The sequence below is a fragment of the Mobula hypostoma genome, chromosome 6 (genome assembly GCF_963921235.1).
Source record: "Mobula hypostoma chromosome 6, sMobHyp1.1, whole genome shotgun sequence".
NCBI classification, from domain to species: domain Eukaryota; kingdom Metazoa; phylum Chordata; class Chondrichthyes; order Myliobatiformes; family Myliobatidae; genus Mobula; species Mobula hypostoma.
This window is the reverse complement of record NC_086102.1, coordinates 152,372,589-152,396,070: the sequence shown is the minus strand read 5'-3', so window position 1 is coordinate 152,396,070 and position 23,482 is coordinate 152,372,589. Positions and strand designations below refer to the sequence as shown.

Here is a 23,482-nt window from a genome sequence, read left to right as displayed (position 1 = left end):
GGGACCACTTGATTAGGACTGAACTGACAAGTACCTTATGGAGTTATGGTGACAAATATGACGAATGCTTCCAAATCTGGAAAACATTTAATAATTATTTGTTATTGGACAACTGAGGATTTGGCATTCTCGTATTGGTTTGCTACAGTGCGTACAAAAAAAACCATTGGATATAAATGAAATATTATTTCTGCACATGCTGAATAAGATCGTAGCAGTTTGTTCGTTACTTTTTGCCACGTGTTTTTTTTTGTATCTGAAATGTTCCGTGAACATCTTGAAGCCTTGCAATCACTTGGATTAACAGAATTGGCAGTAAATGTTGGGATTTATGTTAACCTAATAGGAGTAGATAATTGCTGATAACCCTTTGACCCATTGCCCCCTTCGGTAATGCCAGTGGGTCAGTGGGTTATCGATGTTGTCAAATCTTTTGTTACACGGAGCAAGAGTTGATAGTGTTGGTACATATTGCTTCAGAGTGAGTTGCTATTACAGCTCCTCCTTATATTTGGGAATTACTGAGTGCATAGAGAAAGCTATCAAACTGCTTAATCTTCTCAATATGCGTACCAATTTAGCAGTTAATCTCAGCAAGATTGCCAGTTCTGGTAATTTATTGACTAAATTCCGGGCGTTTTATCACTCAACCATCCCCTTCCATCACCAGGTCCAAACGATCATTTCCTCCACCTCCAATATTTTAGAACTAATAAGAGAAAGTGATAAAAGAAATTCGGGGAGCGTTAAACATAACATATTATTTGCTTCCCCATTATCAAGATTTTGCCTTGGTCTCTTCTTCGAGACCAAGACATGCCTGGAAGTTGGCAACCCTCTTCACGGGCTCACGTTGCAAGCGTTGTAAACATAGCTGAACGGATATTTTGGAATCTGTGTACTTGGTCTGATGGTTTAAATTGCTGATTCCGAAGCCTATAATCGCCATTGAATGCTTCTCTGTAATTACTGTAATCGTTTATTGCCTGGCTAACAACATGAAGTGGGACACTAATTAAACCGAGCATCAATTTAATCACTTGATAACCTCTGGTGGTAAATTAATACTGTTGTCATTGCCGTGGTACAAAATTGGCATAAATCTAGGACGCAGTCACCATCTTATTGTTCCAGTGCCCTAAAGACGTGCTTGGATTCAAATCCGCTTTCTGGCTTCCAAAAATGTGCATAAAATGGGTTTGTATATTGGAGAATTAAGTGGCTGTAGGTCTATACTGGGGATGTTAATGCATATTTACAATTGATGGTTGAGTTTGTGGAAACGTTGCAGCAGATTGGGACATGTGCAGGCAATTTAATCAGAGTTTCTACCATAAAGAGAAGGAGCTGGAACTGTAGAGCAATTATTCAACAACGCCCTCATTATTCATATATTTGATCTTCCATACAGTATTAGGAAGTATATTTTCAAATAAAGTCAAAATAGTTCGCAAAATAATAAATTTTAAAGTTGTATATTTAATAAAATAATCACTTTTAATGTGAACGATATAATGACCCGAGCCGAATAATGTACAAAGTTGATTCTGTACAATATCATATTCTTCATTAGCCCCTCTGTTCTGCCATCAACCACTGCTTCTTGGATTTCAGAAAATGAGATCGCCGCGCCATTGCGCCCATTGCAATTCCATTATGTTCATAATCCGCACAACCTACAAGTCCCTTTCCTTTTTACTGCTTTCTCTCGTGTGTCTTCTGTCGTGTATTTTATTTGAGATACAGCAAAAGCAAGCGCCCTTATTCACTGAGCACCTAACGTAAGTTGTTGTATCAAACTTTGCTCTTCATAAACCTGTTATATCGTATCAACCGTGGAAAAAAATGAAAAGGAAAAAAAAAAGAACATTTACAAAATGAATGTCATGAACATATTATTCAACGAACAAAGCAGTCATATCAAATTCAGTTTTTACAACTTCGTAGCAACCAATTCAGTTCTCTCTATTGGCTTGCCATAGTGCAAACTGTAGCGTTGCCAAGGCAGAATTCAAACAGGGTCTTAACACTTATTAGACTTGTGGTTTTCCTGTGTCTTTTGCCTTAAACGTTGTCCACAGACATAGTGCTTCTGTTAGCTTCGAAAGACAGTCCATCTTTCCCGTAATGCCAATGCATAAAATTCAAGTTTAGAGTAGTTCAGACGACTTGATAATGTAAATGTTCTGTTTATCTGAACCGAGAGTTAAACATTGAAGTACAACGTTTTTATCTGTTGCAAATACACGAATACCGTTTGGTTGATGATCTGGGGAGTGAAGTGTCAAGTCTATGTCAGAAAACTTCTGAACTCGTTTTAAACACATGCAATGACATTTTTTTTCTATACATCGGAAATGCCCTATACTTTTAACTCGTCAAATTTGGAATTGAAATTGTTCGCGCATATTCAGATTTGGATGGTTTTATGTGGGATGCTGGGGCCTTGCTAGCAATGTGTATTCGCTCCTCTTTTGAAGTGGAATAGTAGACCGGGCCGTTGAATTCATTAGGTGTATCGAATCTCGCTGTTCTTGTTCAGCCCATGTTATTCATTTCTTTGGGGGTGGGGGGAGCATACACAAATACAATCTCTTCTTTGCCTATTGCACAGTACTGGGTGATGCAGAAAATCGTTGGCACGACCATATTTCGCACGTCCAGTTGTAGGGACGCATCCTCCTGTCTTTTTGGTCGTTCTCAGGAACAGCCACAACGATCCACTACCATCGCTGGGATTTTTCCATAAATGATTTGTTCTCTTCCGTTAAAATATAACATATTTATAGGCGACATCTTCGTTGGGGTGCAGCAGGGTCCCGCCGAACCCCTAGGGTTGGCCTGCTGTACAAGGTGGGTGTGGGGGAACTTTTGCAGGAACATGTACTCGCATTGTCCTGAGCAGTAATTGGCTTTGTATCTCTTGGGCGCTATAATCCAGTCCCAGCCGAAAGCCTCAAAGTCTACTGTGAGGGGATAACGGCAGCAGCGCGATTCAGTCGAGTGCTCATCACAGTCAAGCCCAAGATTCCTTCTGGATCGTTTTGATGTTTCTGTCACCTTTACTTCGAGAAACGGTTGCTGTTTAGAAAAAAAAAGAGGAAAGAAGTTAAAGGAAACTCCAATATACGAACGTTTCAGGAACCGCTGAAAGAAAATGCAGAATTGTGTTTTGATTTTATTCCTTGTGTCTTTTCTCCCTCAGAGATGCTCTGGTTTTCGTTAAAGCATAAAATCTAGCATGGAGACTGACAGAATCCATAACAGCCAGCTGAGGAATCGGAAAATATCGAGCAGAAGTTAAATACAGTCGCAAGGGATCCCATGACATTTTCCAGCTGTTGAGTAGCGGGGCAGCAAACATTTTCTCGCGCACTGTCATTTTAGTGACTGTTAGGAAGATTTTACATACACACAGGATGAAAGATTTATTGTAGATAGAATTTGAGATTTCTAATTAAGCCTGATTATTGTATTATTTGATATCCAACATTATCTGCTGCATTTGGCAAAATCGTTGAACTGGGAGTTAGAGCATCGAATTTCAAGCACGCCTTTAAACCTTGGATATAGAAGGGCTATAAAAATGGATAAATTGATTCCATTATTCCTGACTTCCATAATTTTGTGGGAATGCATAAAGGTTAAAAAGAAAGGATAGGAAAAAGGATCCTCCTTATTTGGGCCAACCTCTGGCCAAAACTAGTTGGAGATCTACCGGAATACTATTCAAGTTAACTTTGAAATTAATTCTGAAAGTTATAAAAGAAATGTTGTTCTCTGCTGGTTATTTACATTATTTTACTTTGGGATAGAGATCAGTACATCCAACTATGAGCTCTCCCTTCCTTTTCAGGGTAATTTTTGTTCGTCAAGTTGAATTCTGAAAAGGCTACTTGACTCTTCTTTTAAATATAGTACACGGCATGTCCACTTTACTCGTGGATTTTATAAACGTAGTGAGAAATAAATCTATAGCTCACAGATCCATCGTTCCTAGAACACCATCACTGAGTGGAAGAAGATGTGAAAAGATGAGTATTTTTTATCTTTTAGTTGCATTTTAAGAGTCACTTTATTAAAAAGATTGTAAAAACATGCAAAGGAACTGAAATATTTTCCTGGTCCTCTCTCAGAACAAACGAAATCAGTCTGCAGAAACCATAACTGGGCGAAAGGCAATTCTGATCCAGGCTGTTGCAGAACAAGGGTAAACGAAATATTTTCATTGCATTAAACCTTAAAAATCCCAGTTTGTCTTTCTTCGCGGATCCTACGGCTACCGAGAAACACTTATTCAATGCGGCTGTAGTAATTTTAAAATTAAATTGAGCGCCCTCACTTGGACAATTTCCTGTTCAGACAATAAATGTCTCTCGGTTCCTGGAGTGTCGTAGTTTGTGATGTCATTGGAAACTCTTCCTGTGAACCATAAACCGCTGTTTCTACCCCTCTAAAACGACACCAGAGATCATGTAGGAACATAAATGGGAAAATTTTAGAGCTTTCTTCTGAGTATGAATGCGGTATTTAATAACCCCAGCTGAATGTTAGTGCTATGGGGGAGGACGACAATCCTCAATTGAACATCCTTCACGGCGTAAGAAATACAAATCGTTTTAATTTTGTTTGAATATTTTTTCATTAAATCCTAGGCAACACCTTTAAATTACCATCCCGTGAAAATTCTCATTCAATCGCACAATGCTCTTTTAATATCTCTTAATTCTTTTTCTCGCGCCTTTTGTTGTGAGACAGTTTACTGTTCAAAGCAATCTTCTTGTGTCATTGCAGTGAATCGCATAAATTCCGTCCCAAATTATATCCACCAAATGCAGCTAGAAAATTGGAAACTCTACAGTTCACATTGTTTACGTCGTGTTAACGCTGGCAAATACGTTCTTAATAATGATCCCGAATCATGTCATAGTAGGTCACTACTAAACGGAGTACAATATTTTCTTTCTCCCTGGCAATTACGATACCAAGGTACTACCAACGTTCTTTCTATGACGTGGATGAATTAAAAACTTACATTGTTGAAGTCTTCAACATTTTGCAAGAGTTGACATGTTTTAAAAACAGTTAGCTAAATGTATTCAAAAGGACTAAAGGTATTTTTTCACCCTGCTAAATACTCACTCAAACTCGTATAGTGTCCCATTTGTGATATTTTTGATGGTAGGAAGAGGGTATCTTTTTGCTGAATGTGGGTCGGTGGGGGAGGGCAGTTCGCGGAGAGAGTACTTTTCACAAACCAAGAAGGCTCTCAACATAGTTCAGCCAATTCTAATTGCCTACTTGAGTCTACCCAAGATTTCATAAGATTAAGGATGTAAGGAGGCCGCGGGAAGTTGTTACGTTTGCTCGTGCATATTCTTCTGTAATTTACAGTCGATACAAGCAATATTAAAATTAACGGCATGTTCATGTTATATTGGGCATCAGTTTGAAGGGAAATATAAAATATCGTCTCGGATATCCTGCAGTAAATTCGCAATAAAGTTATTTCATTTTGACTCTGTATTTTATTATTCAAAATGGAAAGGCATTGGCACGACCGTTTCCCTGTGCATATTATGTTCAAAGATTAAAGTAAATCAAGCTGCCAGATATGTTTATTGAATGATCAGTAAAATAGTTTTACTCGTTCGCTTTATCTGATTTTATTTAGCTGAAGTTGAAAATCAAATGCAAATATTTTAGGTATGACGATTTTGGAAAGCAAACGAAAAGCAGAGAAATTTGTAATCTAGCAACAGTCCGTGAACTTGTGGGTTAAATAACTCATCATATTTACTCATCCGTGGACGTGTCTATGGATACTTTTAATATTATCAAGGAGCAGGGTATTACCTGCCGGCCTTAACTCAATGACTTTCAAAAGTATTTAAGGTACCTTTAAATTAAAAAGAACATTCGAATTTTCATTATATTGACTAATAAACGTTTGGCATGCAACGCCACTTTATTAACTGATATTACAAATATTACTGTATACTGCATGTAGTGTTCAATAGAATACCGCTTACCAATCCTTCCTCCCCCACTCCCGGGGAGGTGACAGCCAGGTCGAGTCCGTTGATATCAGATGCATTTATTTGGATGCCCCAGTTCGATTCGGGTTGTTTGAGCCAGTTCTGTAGTACACGTTTGAAGTCTATACTTTGCCAATGGCCAGTGCCAGAGTTAATGTCGAATTTTAAAGAGCGAATTGGTGTATGATTCGTCCATTCCTGCCCCACTGGTTTTAGTCGTAGAATTTGCATAAAAACCGTTGTGGTTTGTTTCACTGGCCGCAGGTATATCCAGAGATGGGCTTTGACTACTTTATTAAATTGCATTTTGGGGCTGATCTTGAAGGAACAACATTTCGGTTTGTCGTCGACTTGGACACTAGGTTCAGCTTTAAAACAATTTAAATAATACACGTGAATGGGATTACTTTAATCCTAACTTCAAATATTACTTTTTTTAAAAAAATCCACTATACATAGCGAATTACATGCAGTGAAAGAGCAAGACACTGGTTGCCGTCTCTTTTTTGAAAGAGTATTTGAGGAGAAAAGGTCACAGGCGTAATATTTCAACAGTAAATCGGGTTTAGGGAAATATATTCGCTGGAAAAAGCCACTGTCACGATGCTGGCTTTTAAAAATAGAGTACATGTATAGCAAATGTATGTTTATACTGAAATATTTATTTGCAGCTGCATTGTGTGTGGGGGGGGGATTGGTAAATTAACACTTTTCATTTGCAGCATGGCAATTATTACTGGGAGCAGATCTGTATGCCCCCTTGATCATTTTTCTTCAATATAAACACTTAGACAGAATTCCACCATAAATTGGTTTCAATCTTATCTTTCTGACTGCATATCAATCGTCCAATTTTTGCAGATCTAGCATTTAGTATCCAACCCAGGCTGACAGAGCACTCAGGCAGCTGCAGTTACCCGTCACATGCTTTGCAGTTAAAATGACCCTAATGACACACTGAGGTCATGACACCATTTGCTAGTAGCTATTAAGTTATTCCTCTACAATGAACACTAATATGCCTGTGGGACAATAGAATCATTCTTTCCAACTCTCTTGGAATGAAGGAAACCAGTCAACTATATTGCGAAACGTAAAATGTTATTTTGGAAACCGTGATGAAAAACCGAAGAGCTTTAAGTTAGAATATAAATTGTTCAAATCCGCAATTGAAAGTTCTTTTTGAAAGCTTGCGTAATCCTCATTAGTTACATTCATTTGTTTCCTAGCAATAGCTTCTGCGACAGTTTGCAAGGGCCTAACTCAGCTAAGGTTCATAGGGTCACCTGGAGTGAATAATAATTTCTCCTCAACTAAAATATAACTTGATTGAGCAAATTTAGTTTTGAATTGATGGCTCATAAAAATGGTGCTTTTATAGTCCTAGGTTATAAACATGGTTTCCCAAGATTCAGGTGTACAGGAAATATAAAATGTTGCTAGTTACGATGTCCTTGCTTAAACTCCAACAGAGCGTGTTTGTGAATTCTTCTGAACAGCTATAACGTGGACAAATAAAGATTCTTTTTTCCTTAAAGTTTACACTTCTCGTTAAGTGAGTTACAACCTTAGTATGTTGGTGCGTATTGTAAAGGAAAGGGAAGCCTTTTGAAACAGAACAGATGAAAAGATCACAATGAGGTCGCGATTACCATGGCTAATAAAATCTTTGTCGAGCCGTTTGCTTTAAGTGCAACTCACATAAGAACCTAAACCCAGTGATATTAGTCTATCAATTGAGAAAAAAAGGTGTAAACATTATGGCAGTACACAAATTGAAATGTTGTATTACATCAGCCGTTGTACGCAGAAAATAGTTAGTTTACTGCTGAAATGTTACTTATAATTCTACTGGCCTACTTACGCTCCGTGGCCATGGTGATGAGAGTTTCAGTGGTAGCATGATAATCGTCCTCTTCTAATAAGGCATCATTATTATCATCCCCTTGGATATCATATTGATCAAGTAGCCGTTGCAGAGGAGGAGCTTTCGGTAAAAGTTGGTTCACTGTATCCCGGCTAATGTTGGGTGCTTCCTTGAGGCGCAGTTTGCTCAGAATCTGCGATTTGATAGACTCCAGTCTGAGTGCTTTATTCTCCTTCCTCCACCTACAAGCTGAGCACTCGGACACGTTATAGTCACTATCTGGCCCTTTTTCTAGCGATTCCGTTTTAATATCTGTCAGATTCGCGTGCGCACCATCTCTGCCACCTACTCGAGCAAGTGCACCAAAGAGAGCCAGGTAAATGAGCACTTGCGATGCTTGCATGTTCCCAAATCTTTTGCTGGATCCGCTTCTGTCTCCAGTTAAAAGTGTGTTAAGAGACTGGTGGGCTGGGATATGGCCAAGCGCACTGGTAAATCTCATATATTCCAACACGGCTTTTTATACTACAACTTTGGCCACACTATTGTGTCGTAAAAATCAACGATTGGCTGCTGTGCCAACAAAGAATCTAGCTGTCAGAACTGAGATCTTTCTCTGTCACTCACAGCCAACGCAGCGTCATTATTTTCAACTTCGCTCGTGTGTTTATACCGCCTGTTTATTCCAATGAACGATAGCCGAAACAATTCGCACAAAGCCTGGTGCGTCTATCACTTTTTTTTTGCATTCAGCTAGTTGTTAAGACTCAGAACGCCAGATCTCATGATTCCCTGCTGCTAGGCGTAATATGTAGTAGTTTTTGTTACCAGTTTTCTACAGGTTTCGCTGAAGGTCTATCCTAATTGTGACTGATACTCTCTCTCTCTCTCTCTCTCTCTCTTACACACGCACGCACTCTCTCTCTCTCCCCTTCCCTCCCTCCCTCTCCGTCTCCGTCTCCCTCCCTCCCTACAGTAAATATGAGATGGTTCAGTCTTCTGAAAGTTTGACCTCGATTGCGACAAACAGTTGGGCATTATTCGAGCACTCCCCTAATTTTTGCCATTATCTTTTACATCTGTCCATTAAAATCGAATTAAAACATGAGTAGTGGAACGAGGACAACTATTAGCGGTTTCTAATTGTGAGTTTTCCAACCAAACTTTGACCGGGTATAGTTTGGCGCGCTTTAATGCAGTTGACTCGGAGGACATTAAAGCTCCAAACAGTTACGATTATGGAAGAAAGGTAAAGTTAGCTTTGTTCGACGCTTCCACTGGCTTAGAGAAAGTAATTGTTAATTGCAACATTTGCTTAGATATGAAATAAAACAACATGTGCCGTGTAAAACACAACATAGGCATTATGTGCATTATGGCGGAACAATCGGTCCTGGGATATTAATCTCATCATCCCACACAAAAAAAACCTTAGGTCTAAGTAGCTCTTGAAATATCATAATAGTTTAAAATGTTTTCTTTGATCTGAAATGTAGATGAATGACAGTTGATGCTCACGTGCATTTCCCCACAGAGACGCATTCAGTGTGGAAATGATAACGTGTGCAACTGAACCACAATTCTCCATATCCGCCGTGTAAGAAAATTGGTCAACTTAGAAGGCAAACATTAAGTGCTGTCAAACAGCTGTGTTATACTCTGAGCTCCAGACATATCGATCGGAACAATTTTAAAGGTCATAATATGCCCCGCAGAACTGTTCATCTGGTAACAAATTTATACCTCCTTTAAAGTACGAATGCTACACTAAACACGCATATTATTACAGAACCGTGATTTTAAGTTGACGCTCTTCTCTCTCATTTACAATCAATCGTATTTCTTATCAATTTTCTAGATCATTCTAAAAGCAATTATAAAGAATGCATGTTAAGAAGAGCGAAACGTATCTATATTCACTCAAAGGGCCGTGCCATTTAAAAACGCAAGATTGTTAAATACCATTTTAAAATGCCGTTTACGTGCAAGAGCCGCATGCACTTTCGCAGTTTCAAACGGTGTGTTCACTCCCGCACGTAACTGGAATTAGTCTGAAATTGGAATACGTTTATTAATGTAGTTCTATTTGCTGACCCTGCGCCGCCACATTTGCTAAAAAAAACGAAAAATTGTGAGTTGAATATAAAAGGATCACAGGCGCAAATTACATTTTAACACATAATTAAAACGAAAGACGATTCGAAGAAGCCACCACACAATTATCGCCGATTATTTCTCCACAGGCTTCTCTTTTCCGCTGGAAAATTACCACGTGCTCCAATGTAAGAATGGATGAAAATGTTAAGCATGAATTTTCTCCGTGCATCTCACTGACCGCATCCATATGGATATCACCCTGCACACTATTTTGAATATATCCCAATAAGCAAAGTAAGATAATTCCAGAATCTTCTCTCTAAAAATTCTTTAGGTTTAGGCTAAATATTGGAGCAACATCTAGTAAGTGCATGCAGCAAATTAACTCCGATTTGGGAACTATAAACTACTTTTGAATTTAGACATAGTTAATAGAGAAAAGAAAAGATTCTCGACGCATTAATTATAAATATTTATTCATTGGAATACGTAATCTGAATGCTGTTCGGAATTCCGGCGGAGTCCCGCTACTTCTGTCCTGGATGCGAGGTTATTCGCTAATAATAATTGTGTATTCTGGTGGACTCGGAAAATAACAAATTGAAACTTATGACTCGTATGGAATGATAGATGGAAGTAGGTGATAGGACCGGGGTTAATGCGCCCATCTGCTGGCAATTGGGCGAACTACATCATTTATTAAACGTGACCAGTCTCTGAACAGTATAGTGAGCAAGATCTATCTTATCAGAATCAATACTAGTACCAATCACCAACCTTATTTGTAGCTGGAATCCGCTTCAAACACGTTGGGAGGGGGCACACTCAACTCTCACGCAGATCAATTGAAAGAAGCAAAATCAATACATTGGATTTAGCCCTCACAGCCTGCTAGTCTTTTGGTATAGTTAATGTTATCTTTCTATTATGATATTTTGAAAACTGTAAATTTACGACAAATAGGCCAATTCCCAGAATAAATAATTGTTAAAAATCTTGTTTGAGTTCCTTTTGCCAATATTACAGAATTATTTTTTATTAATTTACAGCTTCATGGCGGGGTAGCAAAACTTCTGACAGACGAATTTTAAAAAGCATAAATGGATGCACTAGTTAAGTGGACCATTTATCAGTATGTTTTTTTAAAAATAACTAATTAGTACAGATTCTCACTTTGTAGTGCACCACCCTGCATTAAAATGCCCACCTTATTTGAGTCTTTTTATTCTGCAGCCCCACAGTCACGTGCGACCTCAGTACAAGTTGAGTGAACGGGTTGTTTCTATCCTTTATATGAGTATTAATTCGCGATGCATAGATTAGTAATGGTATAATCTGCCAAGAGTTTAACTTTGATAAAGACAGAATTAAAATAGTTATTGGGGAAATATATCACTGAAGAAAAATACCAGCATTTTATAAATGGTGAAATATAAGTACTCTGGATTTCAATTAGTTTCTATTTATACTTAAAACGACTCCACCGCATCAAATATTACAATGGGTAAAGCGCTTCAGACAATCTAAACACAAATAGCAATTCATTATGATCTGGAATAATGTTTAGATATAATTGTTTTTATCTTTATTATTGATTGTGTATACTATCATCTGTAAGATTAGACATTTTCATCTGAACATATATAACGAGTCACTTGAGTTTGCAATTTCATTTTCGCTGTTATAACGAAATCAAGAAATATACAAGAAGCAGGATGGATTTTATTACAATTACATATCAAGATTTGAGAAAGATTATCTCATTCCCTGTTTAGAGAAACCTTCTTATCTTCGAATTCTCTTTTAGACGCCTTATCGGAACATTGACCCGCGTTAGAAGTGAGCATTCAGGACCTTTTCTGAGTAGCATCATACTTCGTGTGCATAATAAACCACAACTTGCAGAGTTATAGGATTAATTACGCACTTTCCCGTCCATCCTGGGTTATTTTCAAAACCAGGTCAGTTTTTCAAACACCCAAGAATAAAATGAGAAATATGACCTACTTGAAATGATCATTACACACAAATATTATTTCAGGATCGATGTATACAGACAGGGCGAGCACCATTTCATTCAGATAACTATGTGTCTTGAGGGCAAGGAAACAATAAAAGTTAAATCTGTATATCACCATGAAATTAATGTATTACAATTCAATATAGAGTTGTTAATTGGCTTCTTCTAATAATTGACGTTATAATGTTGTGAATCAGAATGCCATCACCTGAAATGCAAATAAAATTGATGATTATGATTTTAAAAAGAGGCCTAAAACATCATTGCAAATACACAGTCCACAAAGAGTTGGGTGATTAATTCGTCCTTATCATACCACCGAGTGTGCATTGGGAATGAAAGTCCAATTCTGTGGCAAGGATCGGACATGAAGGGCGCCGCTCGCTGCCAACTAAGTAAGGTTTTAGGTCTTAGTACTTATTGGTCAGCTCTGATGGTGAGGTGGTCTGCCAAATGGATTTAACAGTCTGCTCAGGGAATCATTCCACAAAATCTGTTAGGTCTTTCCACAGCGCCTGCAAGATGTTCTGTGTTAATCATAGCCTGTTGGATTTTTTGAGCAAGTTTCAAAGGAAATTTATTATCAAAGTACATATACAATCCTGATTCATTTTCTTGCAGGCATACACAGTAATTACAAGATGCACATTAGAATCAATGAAAGACTGCATCCAACAGGACAGACAAACATCAACGTGCAAAGGACAACAACTATGCAAATATGAAAGAGAGAAAAAAAACAAATATCTTTGCAGAGTTCTTGAAAGTGAGTCCATAGTTTGTGGGGACAGTTTAGTGATGGGACAAGTGAAGTTTAGTAAAGTTATCCCCTCTGGTTTAAGAGCCTGATGGCTGAGAGGTAGTAATTATTCCTGAACCTGGTGGTGTGGGTCCTGAGTCTGCCGTACATTCTTACTCATGGCAGCAGTGAATAAAGAGCTTGGCCTGGGTGGTGGGGGTCCTTAATGATGGATGCTGCTTTGATGAGAAAGCATGCTATGTAGATATGCTGAATGGTGGGGAGGGTTTTACCCGTGATGGAATGGGCCGTATCCATTACTTTTTGTGGGGTTTTATGTTCAAGGTAATTGATGTTTCCATCCCAGGCCATGATGCAGCCAGTCAATATACTCCCCACCACACTCAAAGTTTTAGATATCATGCCGAATCTTTACAAACTTCTAAGAAAGGAGAGGTACTTTCGTGGTTTCTTCATAATTGCACTTATGTGCTTGGTCCATTACAGACCCTCTGAAAAGTTAACACAGAGGAATTTAAAGTTGCTGATCCTCTCCACCTCTGATTCCCCCAATGAGGACTGGCTCATGGACCTCTGGTTTCCTTCTCCTGAAGTTGATAATCAGCTCCTTGGTTTTGTTGACATTGAGTGAGAGGTTATTGTGGCACCACTCAGCCATATTTTCAGTCTCCCTCCTATATGCTGATTTGTTACCTTTGATTTGGCCATTGACAGTGGTGTGGTGCACCTATGTTGATGGAGATTGTGGAGGAGGTGTTGTTGACAATTCAAACTGTCTGAGGTCTACAAGTGAGCAATTCACTTGCTCAAAGAGGCCAGGCAGCATCTATGGAAAAGAATAAACAGTTGACATTTCAGGCCAAGACCGTTTGTCAGGAATGGAAAAAAGGATGTGGTCAGAGCAAAAAGGTGGGGGTAGGGGAGGACAAAGTAGAAGGCAGTTACAAAGAATTATGTGCTGGACGCAGTGGTTAGTGGGGAGGTAGGTGAATAATTCTCCATAACTTCTGCCACGTCCAACAGGATCCCACCAGTAAGACATCTTCCCCTCCTCCCCCCACTTTCTGCTTTCATCAGGGATCACTCCCTATGTGACTCCTTTGTCCATTCGTTCCTCTCTACTGATCTCCTCCTGGCACTTATCCTTGCGAGCAGAACAAGTGCTACACCTGCCCCTACACCTCCTCCCTCACTACCATTCAGGGCTCTAATCTGTTCTTCCAGGTGAGGTGACACTTCACTGGTGAGTTTGTTGGGGCCACTTACTGTGTTTGATACTCTTGGTGTGGCCTCCTGTATATTGGTGAGACCTGATGTAGATTGGGAGATTGCTTCGCCGAGCACCTATGCTCCATCTGCCAGAAAAAACGGGATCTCCCAGTGGCCACCCATTTTAATTCCACTTCCCATTCCCATTCCAATATGTTCATCCATGGCCTCCTCCACTGTCATGTTGAGGCCACACTCAGGTTGGAGAAACACCACCTTATATAATCCGTCTGGGTAGCATACAACCAGATGGCATGAAGATCAATTTCTCAAACTTCCGGTAATGCCCCCCCTCAACCCTTCACCATTCCCTATCCCCTTTTCCCTCTCTCACCTTATCTCCTTGTCTACCCATCACCTCCCTCTGGTGCCCCTCCACCCTTTTCTTTCTTCCATAGCCTTCTGTCTCTTTCACCAGTCAACTTCCCAGCTCTTTACTTCATCCCTTCCCCTCCTGGTTTCACCTATCACCTTGTGTTTCTCTCTCCCTTACCCCACCTTTTAAATCTACTCCTCATCTTTTTTTCTCCAGTCCTGCTGAAGGGTCTCGGCCCAAAACGTTGACTGTTGTCTTTTCCATAGTTGCTGTCTGATCTGCTGAGTTCCTCCAGCATTTTGTATGTGTGTGTTCATTAGAACTTTCAGTTCATTTATTGTTTGATAATTGAGAGGAGTTCTGCACAAATTCATAAATTTGGTTAAATACAAAGAACTGTGATAAAACATCCACGATTGTGAGGCATTTTAGAAAATTCTAAGGTTGTGATGTTACTTAAATACAAATTCTGGCCATAAATGTATGAAAGCAATGAAATAAAATAAGATATGTTAAATTGCCAGATAGTTTGCTGACTGAGAAACACAGTAAATAGATGCAAAAGGCCAGCAATCTGGAACTTGACTGCAGTAAAATGGCAAATTAAATCTAGGATTGTTTCAATAGGATTTGGTATATAAAGTGGAAAATGTCAAGGCATTACTTCATAAAACATTGGCCAGATTACACCTGGGTCTGGTAATTCATACGAAAGTCTTTTCTGCTCCTTGGGTGCAAATCAGAAAACCAGATGTTCTAAGGATCTACCAACTGAGCTGAAGCACTCACAGCTTGTCTATTTTGGGCGACCATCAAGAGATCAGAAGTGGAAAGGGTGAGCACTTTCAAGTTCCTGGATGACAACATCTCTGGGGATCTATTCTGGGCCCAAATATAGGTACAATTACAAAGAAAGCATGACAGTGGCTATGTCTCATTAGAAGTTTGAGGAGAATTAGTATATCACCAGAGACATTCACAAATTTCCACAGATGTACCATGGAGAGCATTCTAACTGGCTGCAGCATTGTCTGTTAAAGAGGGGCCTCTATACAGGACTGGAAAAAGGCCGCAGAAAGTTATAAACTCAGGCAACTCTATCATGGGTACTAACCTCCCCATCAAGGAAACCTTCAAAAGACAATGCCTTAAAAAGGTGTCATCTGTCATTAAGGACCTCCATCACCCAGTACGTACCCTTTTCTGATTGCTACCATGAATGAGGAGGTACAGGAACCTGAAGACACATACTCAGTGTGTCAGGAACAACTTCTTCTCTTCTACCATCAGATTTCTGAATGGACAATGAACCTATGAACACTACCTCAGTATTTTTCGCCTCTCTTTCTACAATACTTAAATTTAATTTTATTTTAATATATATTTCTTATTATAATTTATTTTCATTATTATGTATTGCAACGTTTCATAACATATGTCAGTGATATTAAGCATGATTCTGATTCCGAACAGTTCACTGAAACTAAAAGTCACAATGCTGGACTAGTGTGCTATTTCAAAAAGCAAAGTAAACTCTGCATGTGTATCATAATAGAACAGAATTGTAGCAGATATCAGTTTCCTGTGTCCCTGCCTTCTCAGAGAACTAATCTGAATACTATAGATATTTAACCAACAATCACATTAGCCACAGTCATAAATGGATTGCACAATTATACAATGCTCCAGGCCTTAAGGGACTATGGTGTTTAAATGGCTGGGGGCATATAGGCACTGAGAGAGCCCATCAAGTGAACAGCTTCAGTTGGAATGGTTCATGTGCAAGGCCATGATTTGCAAACTGGGAGTGTAGAGGAACAAAATTTGATAGAATAGATCAGAAGCAATCATTCAGCCTGCTAGAAAATTGAATTGTTTCCTTAGGGGACTCAGTGACATGGTCACTAAGCAGCTGTTACAAGAATCAATTCTAAGGAATAGTATAAACCTGTAATTAAAAATGTACAGATTAATTAGGCACAGTCAGCATGAATTTGTGAAGGGCAGATACTGTCCGACTAACTGACTTCTTTTGTGGAGAACTAACAAGAGGGGTTAATGAGAAAAATGTGTTGATCTAATCTGCATAGACCCTAGCAAGGGTTTTTGGCAAGGTCCCAATGCAGGCTGGTCAAAAATGAGGGAGTAGCAAATCGAAACTGAAATTAGTTGGAGAACAAAGTATTGATATGTGTAGATATCCTTGCGACAGTATGTCACTTTCCATTAGGATTTCATGGGGATCAGTACTCTGTCCCTTCCTTTTTGAAATATATGCACATTAGTGATTTATGCTTAAATCTAGGGTCCATAATAAAGAGATTTATTGTAGATAGTCAGGTCAATTGGGCAGAAAGATGGAATTCAGTACAGCAAAGAGGAGTCTACTGAGTGGCATCAAGCCAAAAATGGACCTTTAAGCACATTCCACAGAAAGTTAGATAAACAGAACAGATCATTAAGGTGTTAAAAGGGCAAGACAGGGATGGTACACTGGAACTGTTAGACAAGACCTATTGTACCATAAATTGTCCTGATCATCTCACTGCAGAAGAGGGGTATTTACCCTGCAGAGGATGCAGAAGAGTTTAAAATGATGTTCCTGGGACCAGAAGGAATACTGCATGAATTAACTGTGGTTTTTTTGTTTTGGAACACAGGATGCTGATAGGAGATTTCTTTGAACTTTTTAAAATTATAAGAGATTTTAATAATGTAAATAGAAAGAAAAAATATTCCTCTCAACAGAGGATAGAAAACCTAATGAAATATATTTAGATGGACTAGAGGGGAAATAAGGAAAACATATTTTTCCTAGTAGGTGGTGGGTGACTGGAACTCACTGCCTGATGACCCATAGGGTTATAGACCTGATGCTGGAAGCTGGCATTAGACTACTTAGTGTTTTTTTTTGCCTGACTGACACACACAAAATGGGTTGAAAGGTCACCTGTGTTATAACTCTTCTATGATTCTCAGTAAAAGAGTGATGTTCTTTATTCCTTCAATTGAAGGAAACTCACAAAAGCCATGGTAACCAGGACTAAGATTTGAAGTCCTGTGCAAGAAGTACTGATAACTCCAAAGAATTCAGAGGTTTGTAGTTTATGTGTCTGGATATATGAAAATTACAAGGAAAATAGTGGATAGAAGCACTGAGAAGAAACAGAATAGCTAGGAGAAGGATGAACTTGAAAGGACACTATTGCTACATCATTTGTGGAGTCAACAATTCTACCTAATTGATCTCTTCTTCCTCCTCCATCAAATAATTGTACATTCCAAAGAGCAGCCCAGTTCTCAACCTTGTACCAGTGTCTACTTCAATCACAAATAATCAAATCAGAATGGTAGAGTGCTGTTGCAACAAGTTCACATTCAAGGTCAGCAAGACGAAAGAATTGATTGTGAACATTGCAACACTGGGGGTGGGTGTGGGAGAGTCAGGAAAACACAAACCAGTACTCATTGAGGGGTCAGTAGTGGAAAAGATGAGCAGCTTCACATTCCTGGATGTTGGTACCTCAGAAGATCAATCCAGCATCTCAGAGGATCTGTCTTGGGCCCAACACATTGATGCAATCATGAAGAAGATACACTAGTATCGCTGCTTTATTAGGAGTTTGAGGAGTTTTACTATGTCACCAAAATGTCTTGAAAATTTCTACAGGTGTGCAGTGGAGAGCATTCTGATAGGATACATCACACCCTGGTATGAAGACTCTAATGTGCAGGATTGCAAGAGGCTACAGAGGATTGTAGACGCAACCAGTTCATAACCCTCCCTGTCATAAAGGACGTCTACAAGAGGCAGTACCTCAAGAAGAAAGCATCTATCATTAAAACCCCTCAACATCTGGGAGATGCCCTTTTAACTTTACTACCATCCCAAAGGAAGTAAGGGGCCTGAAGACTATTCATTTCCCTCTGAAAATGCTGTCTGACATTCTGAGTTCCTCCAGTATTTAGTGTATGTTGATCTGCTAAAACCAAAGTCAACAAGAGTCAGGAGAATGGCTCTTAAAAAATTGCAGTAGTGTCCAGTTCAAAGGAAGGTTGTTGTGGTGTTTGGGTGCCAATCAACAGTTTTCAAATCTGAAACACCTTTAGATCCTACGTAATTTACTCTCAGTCAGGAAGTTACAAATGGATTTTGCTATTGATTTTACAGCGCTTGTTCCCATTGATAGTTCTATACTTAAGCAGAAACAGGCAAGTGTGAACAATAAGTGGCAAACCCCACCCTAGATAACGTCAATAGTGGGGAAAAAGCATGACTCAAACAAATATTTAGAACAATATTTTTTTATTTCAAAAATAAACTTTATTCATTATAGATAGATTCAAGAAATATAGAAAAGCAGTATATGGATTTCCTTACATGCATAATGTCTTCTGGTGCATAATACAATAAATTTTCAGGCATATACATTTGATTTCTCAGCATAGCACATGTACAAAGTACCATTGCCATTCATGTGGCCTCTTGGGACAAAACAAACTTCAGGAGTTTGAGAGGCTTCTAACAGTGCCTGGATTTTCAATGTCTAGGGCAGAAGGGCTTTAGATTGCAGAGTTTCCCCACAAAGTCTTTGTGTTTGCTGCACCAAACTCTGGCGCATGCAACCTGGAAAGTGCCATTTGGAAGCATTCTCTTCTGGACAGCTCATTGTAATGAAGACCAAAACATTTTAGACAAACAAAAGAGCAAACCAAATTGATGATTAGATTATTGTTATATGCACTAAGGAGGAATGAAATTCCTTTTTCACATAGAGATTACAGAGCAAACAGTACACATGGTAATAATAAATGTAATAATTAACTTGATGACTAGTGGAAAACAGCAGAATGGTACAAAGAGTATAGTGAAGCATGTAGTAGTGTTTTAAAAAAGCTACAGTGGTAAAAATAGACAGGGAGAATTAAGATTATGAGAATTTGTCAGTAGCACTGGGAAGGGAGTATGAAAAAAAGTGATTGGTTCAAAATGGGGAAGAAGCTATTCTTAAGTCTGAATGTGCAGGCTTTCAAGCTCCTGTATCTGCTTCCAGAATGTAGAAGAGAGAAAAGGAAATGGCCAGAGTAGGAGGTATCCTTGAATATACTACAAGCCCTCCTGAAGCAATGTACTGTGAAGGTGCACTGGATGTGAGTAATAAATGTACAATAGTCTGGGTTATGTTTACCACACTTCGGAGGTTCATCGGCCAAAAGAAGAGCAGTTGCTAATATTCCAACTGCACTTAATTTCTGCCTTAATATGCATCCCTGGGAACAGCCATAGATAAGAAAGTCCTCTGTTACACAATTGTTCAGGACGAACTTCATCAGGACAAGGGAGGTATTGGGTACACTTTTCTGCTGTTATCAGGAGACTTGCACATCAGATGTGTTCCATCTTGGATCCCAGAATCAAATTTATGGGTGTTTGCCACAGTGGAGGAGTGGGAAATGGGCCACACCTGTGTCAAGCACAGCAACAAAGAGAGCACCTCACACCTAATACCTGCCATTGAGAAGGGCCACCCATTCCCACATCCCAGTTTTCCTTTAAAATTACCTATTTGCTCCAGCCAATTCTTGTTTCATACTTCAGCCTCTCTAAACTAGATCCTATGAACCTTTGGGTAGTCAGTCCTAACGGTAAAGGAGACAGTGACACATTGGACCAGTTGCAAAGTGCATGGCCTTACTCTTTCTGCTGTTGACACTGGCCCCTGATGCCAACTCAGACTGGTTGTAGATGCTGTGGACTGACCTTGCATCCAAGCAGAAAACAGTGATGTTATGCATATATATAGGGGGACTGATCTGAGTGCTCCCACTACCTGGTATCATCACTCTTCTTGTGCCATCTCCTTCCTGATGGATCCAGTGCACAAACAAGATGGGGAAGAATAGGCTATCTTGCCTTACTCCATAGATGATGGCAAAATTAATTCCTTTCTACCCATTGATTTGAACTGCACTACTTATGTCTGCATAGAGCAGTTGGATCCAATTCCTGATTCCCTTCCCAAAGCCCATTTTGGAGAGCACACGTATGTGAGTAATATCCTGTTAAAGGCCTTTCTCCTAGTCCAAGCTGACTAAAAAAGTGTCAGTTCACCTGTCCTGCATGTAGGCAGGAGTATCCCTGAGCAGTGCAAGGCTGCCGGGGATTTCCTTACCGGATAAAGCATTGGTTTGGTCTGAGTGGATCACTTCTGCCAGAACAGACTTGATCCAATTGGCAAAGACCCTGGACAGGATGCTGGAATCCATATTCAACGATGATATATGCCTCTAATACCTGATGGCTGCATGTTTATTTATTTATTTATTAAGTGATACAGTGCAGAATAGTCTGCTCTGGCCTTTCGAGTCACATTGCCCAGCACCCCCCCCGTCAACTCTGATTTAGCCCTAACCAAATCACAGGACAACTTACAATGACCAGTTAACCTACCTGGTACATCTTTGGACTGTGGGAGGAAACTGGAGCACCCGGGGGAAACCCATGCATCCCAGAGGAAGACATACAGAGATACCTGAAAGAGGAGGCAGGGATTGAACTTTGAACTCTGACATCCTGATCTGTGATAGCGTTGCGCTAACTGATACGCTGCCATGGCCTTCTCCGCAGCTGTCTGTGGCAATGAATTCCACAGATTCACAGCCCTCTGGCTGAAGAAATCCCTCTTAATCTCTGTTCTAAATGGACATCCCTCTATTCTGAGGCTGTGCCCTCTGGTACTAGAATCCCCACGACTACAGGAAACATCCTCTCCGCAACCAGTTTATCTATCTAGGCTTTTCAATTTTCAATAGGTTTCAATCCCCCCACCCCCCGCCTCATTCTTCTAAGCTCCAGTGACTACAGGTCCCGAGCCATCAAACCCTCCTCATATGTTAACCCTCACCTTTCCAGAATCATCCTCATGAACCTCCTCCAGACCCTCTTCAATGCCAGTACATCTCTTTTTAGACAAGGGGCCCAAAACTGCTCACCATACTCTGAGTGAGGTCTGAAAAATGTCTTATAAAGCCTGAGCATTACACCCTTGCTTTTATGTTCTAGTCCTCTTTAAATGAAAGCTATGATTGCATTTGCCTTCCTTATCACTGACTCAATCTGCAAGTTAACCATTAGCAAATTAGGCTCGAGGATTCCCAAGTCTTCAGGACTTATGATTTTTTGAATTTTCTCCCATTTTATAAAATAGTCTATGCTTTTATTCCTTCTACCAAAGTACGTGACCATTCACTTCCCTATACTATATTCTACTTGCCACTTCTTTGCCCATTCTGCCAATCTAAGTCCTTCTGCAGTCTCCCTGCTTCTTCAACTCCACCTATCTTTGTATTGTCTGCAAACCTGGCCACAAAGCCATCAATTCTGTCATCCAAATTATTGACATGTAATTCGAAAAGAAGCGTTCCCAACACCAACCCCGCAGAATGCCACTAGTCACCAGCAGCCAATGGGAAAAGGCCCCCTTTATTCCCACTTTTTGTCTCCTGCCAGTAAGCCAATCTTCCATCCATGCTAATATCTTACTTAGAATACCATAGGCCACCTGTTGGTAAGTGGCCTCCAGTGTGGCACCTTGTTAAAGGCTTTCTGAAAATGCAAGTAACTAACATCCACTGACTCTCCTTTGTCTATCCTGCTTGTTATTTCCCCAAAGAATTCTAAGAGATTATCAGAGAAGATTTCCCCTTAAGAAAGGGGTTCCCATCCTTTTTTATGCCATGGCCCAATACCATTAAGCAATGAGTCTGTGGACCCCAGATTAGGAACCTCTGCCTTAAGGAAACCATGCTGACTTTGGCCTATTTTATCATGTGCCTCCTAGTACCCTAAAACCTGATCCTCAAAAATGGTCTCCAACATCTTCCCAACTATTGAAGTCAGGTGAACTTACCTATAATTTCCAACCTTCTGTCTCCCCACGTTCTTAAACAGTGGAGTGACATTTTCTTAAACCTCTATCTTGCTTTCTGAACACTTTGAAGATGAAGAACCTTTTCATATTCTTGGTTGCTACCAACCAGTGTGTTGGGGAGTCAAGGAGCAAGATTATGCTTCTCCAACTGTGTTGTGTCTTTTTGGTTCTTGATTTATTATATTAAAATAAACTTTATTCATAATAAATAAATAAATTGTTATTTATATACACACACACACACACAAGAATAAACCATGCAATGCTTTTTCATTTTACATTAATAGTCAATGCTTTCAGTACGGTTCTATTACAGACCTACACAGAAATAGCAATGCTGCCACAAAGGTGGGCCCTTTTTTTTGGCTCTTGGTGTTCTCAAACCCAAGAAACATCATATGGGGCAAACAATTTGTTTTATCGGCACTTCATCCACCACACAACAATCATCAACCTCCACCATATTTAGCACATAGTGGATATACCGTGCAGCAACTTGCCAGTTTATTAAAAGACTTAACATTTCTCGAGCCCGTGACCTCTATCACCTGAATGATAAGGGCGACAAGCGCCTGGGTATAAACACCATGTTACCAATCATCCTGATTTAAACAGTAATCAATGCTCCTTCCCTCTGGGTAGTGGATCAACATCGTATACCTTCTTATCTAACAACAAGACAAAGAGTACAATCGCCACACACATCGGCGATTCGTAAGCTCGCCATCATATTCGTAAAGGTAATCACGGACGTGTAATAAATGTTCTGGTGGGCCATGAGTTAAAAATTCTGTGAATGAAAATGAAAACGAGATGGCCTCCTGTCTAATATAGAAAACGGCCAGGAGATGGCAGCCTGTGGCTGTAAATCGCGAACATGCTTTCAAGAGTACTCATTTAATTTCGCATTTTCAAAAATATATATTTCGTAAGTAAACAAAGCATCGCAAAACAAAATTTGAATCAGCGCGAAACTAGTTCTTCGCGTTAGAAACCAGGGAATATATTTTCTCATCTCCAAAGATCGCCTGCGAACCAGCGGTCACAAATGACACAACCCAACAAACATCGGAAACAGCAATTTCATTTCAATCATTCTTCGGAAATACTCAACTCAAGGCTGCAAGCCAGCACACACTTATGTTGGAAGGTAAAGAATGAAACGTTTTGTGATGTATTTTCAA

General features: G+C 39.6%; 1 protein-coding gene and 1 long non-coding RNA gene across 2 annotated transcripts in view; one reads left to right on the top strand and one right to left on the bottom strand.

Annotated features, from left to right (window-relative positions):
• Positions 1-1,524: 1,524 nt before the first annotated feature.
• mstnb (myostatin b) lies at positions 1,525-8,383 on the bottom strand. The gene is made up of 3 exons (XM_063051993.1): positions 7,903-8,383; positions 6,033-6,406; positions 1,525-3,081 (listed from the first exon to the last, which is right to left on the bottom strand). The coding sequence occupies exons 1-3, from the start codon at positions 8,306-8,308 to the stop codon at positions 2,701-2,703; spliced, it is 1,161 nt and encodes a 386-aa protein (XP_062908063.1). The 5' UTR covers positions 8,309-8,383; the 3' UTR covers positions 1,525-2,700.
• Positions 8,384-23,111: 14,728 nt separating this feature from the next.
• Positions 23,112-23,482, top strand: part of LOC134348508 (uncharacterized) — a 29,855-nt gene continuing 29,484 nt past the window's right edge. The window contains exon 1 of the long non-coding RNA XR_010018439.1: positions 23,112-23,448. This is a non-coding gene — a long non-coding RNA (uncharacterized LOC134348508). The remainder of the gene's footprint in view (positions 23,449-23,482) is intronic.

What these genes read in the sequence shown, in the direction of transcription:
- mstnb (XM_063051993.1), bottom strand. Translation starts at nt 8,308, where the DNA reads ATGCAAGCATCGCAAGTGCTCATTTACCTGGCTCTCTTTGGTGCACTT. An exon ending in CATCACCATGGCCACGGAGC is followed by an intron (nt 6,407 to 7,902) that starts GTAAGTAGGCCA and finishes ATTGTTTTAAAG; the next exon opens with CTGAACCTAGTGTCCAAGTC. An exon ending in GAGTGGGGGAGGAAGGATTG is followed by an intron (nt 3,082 to 6,032) that starts GTAAGCGGTATT and finishes TTTTCTAAACAG; the next exon opens with CAACCGTTTCTCGAAGTAAA.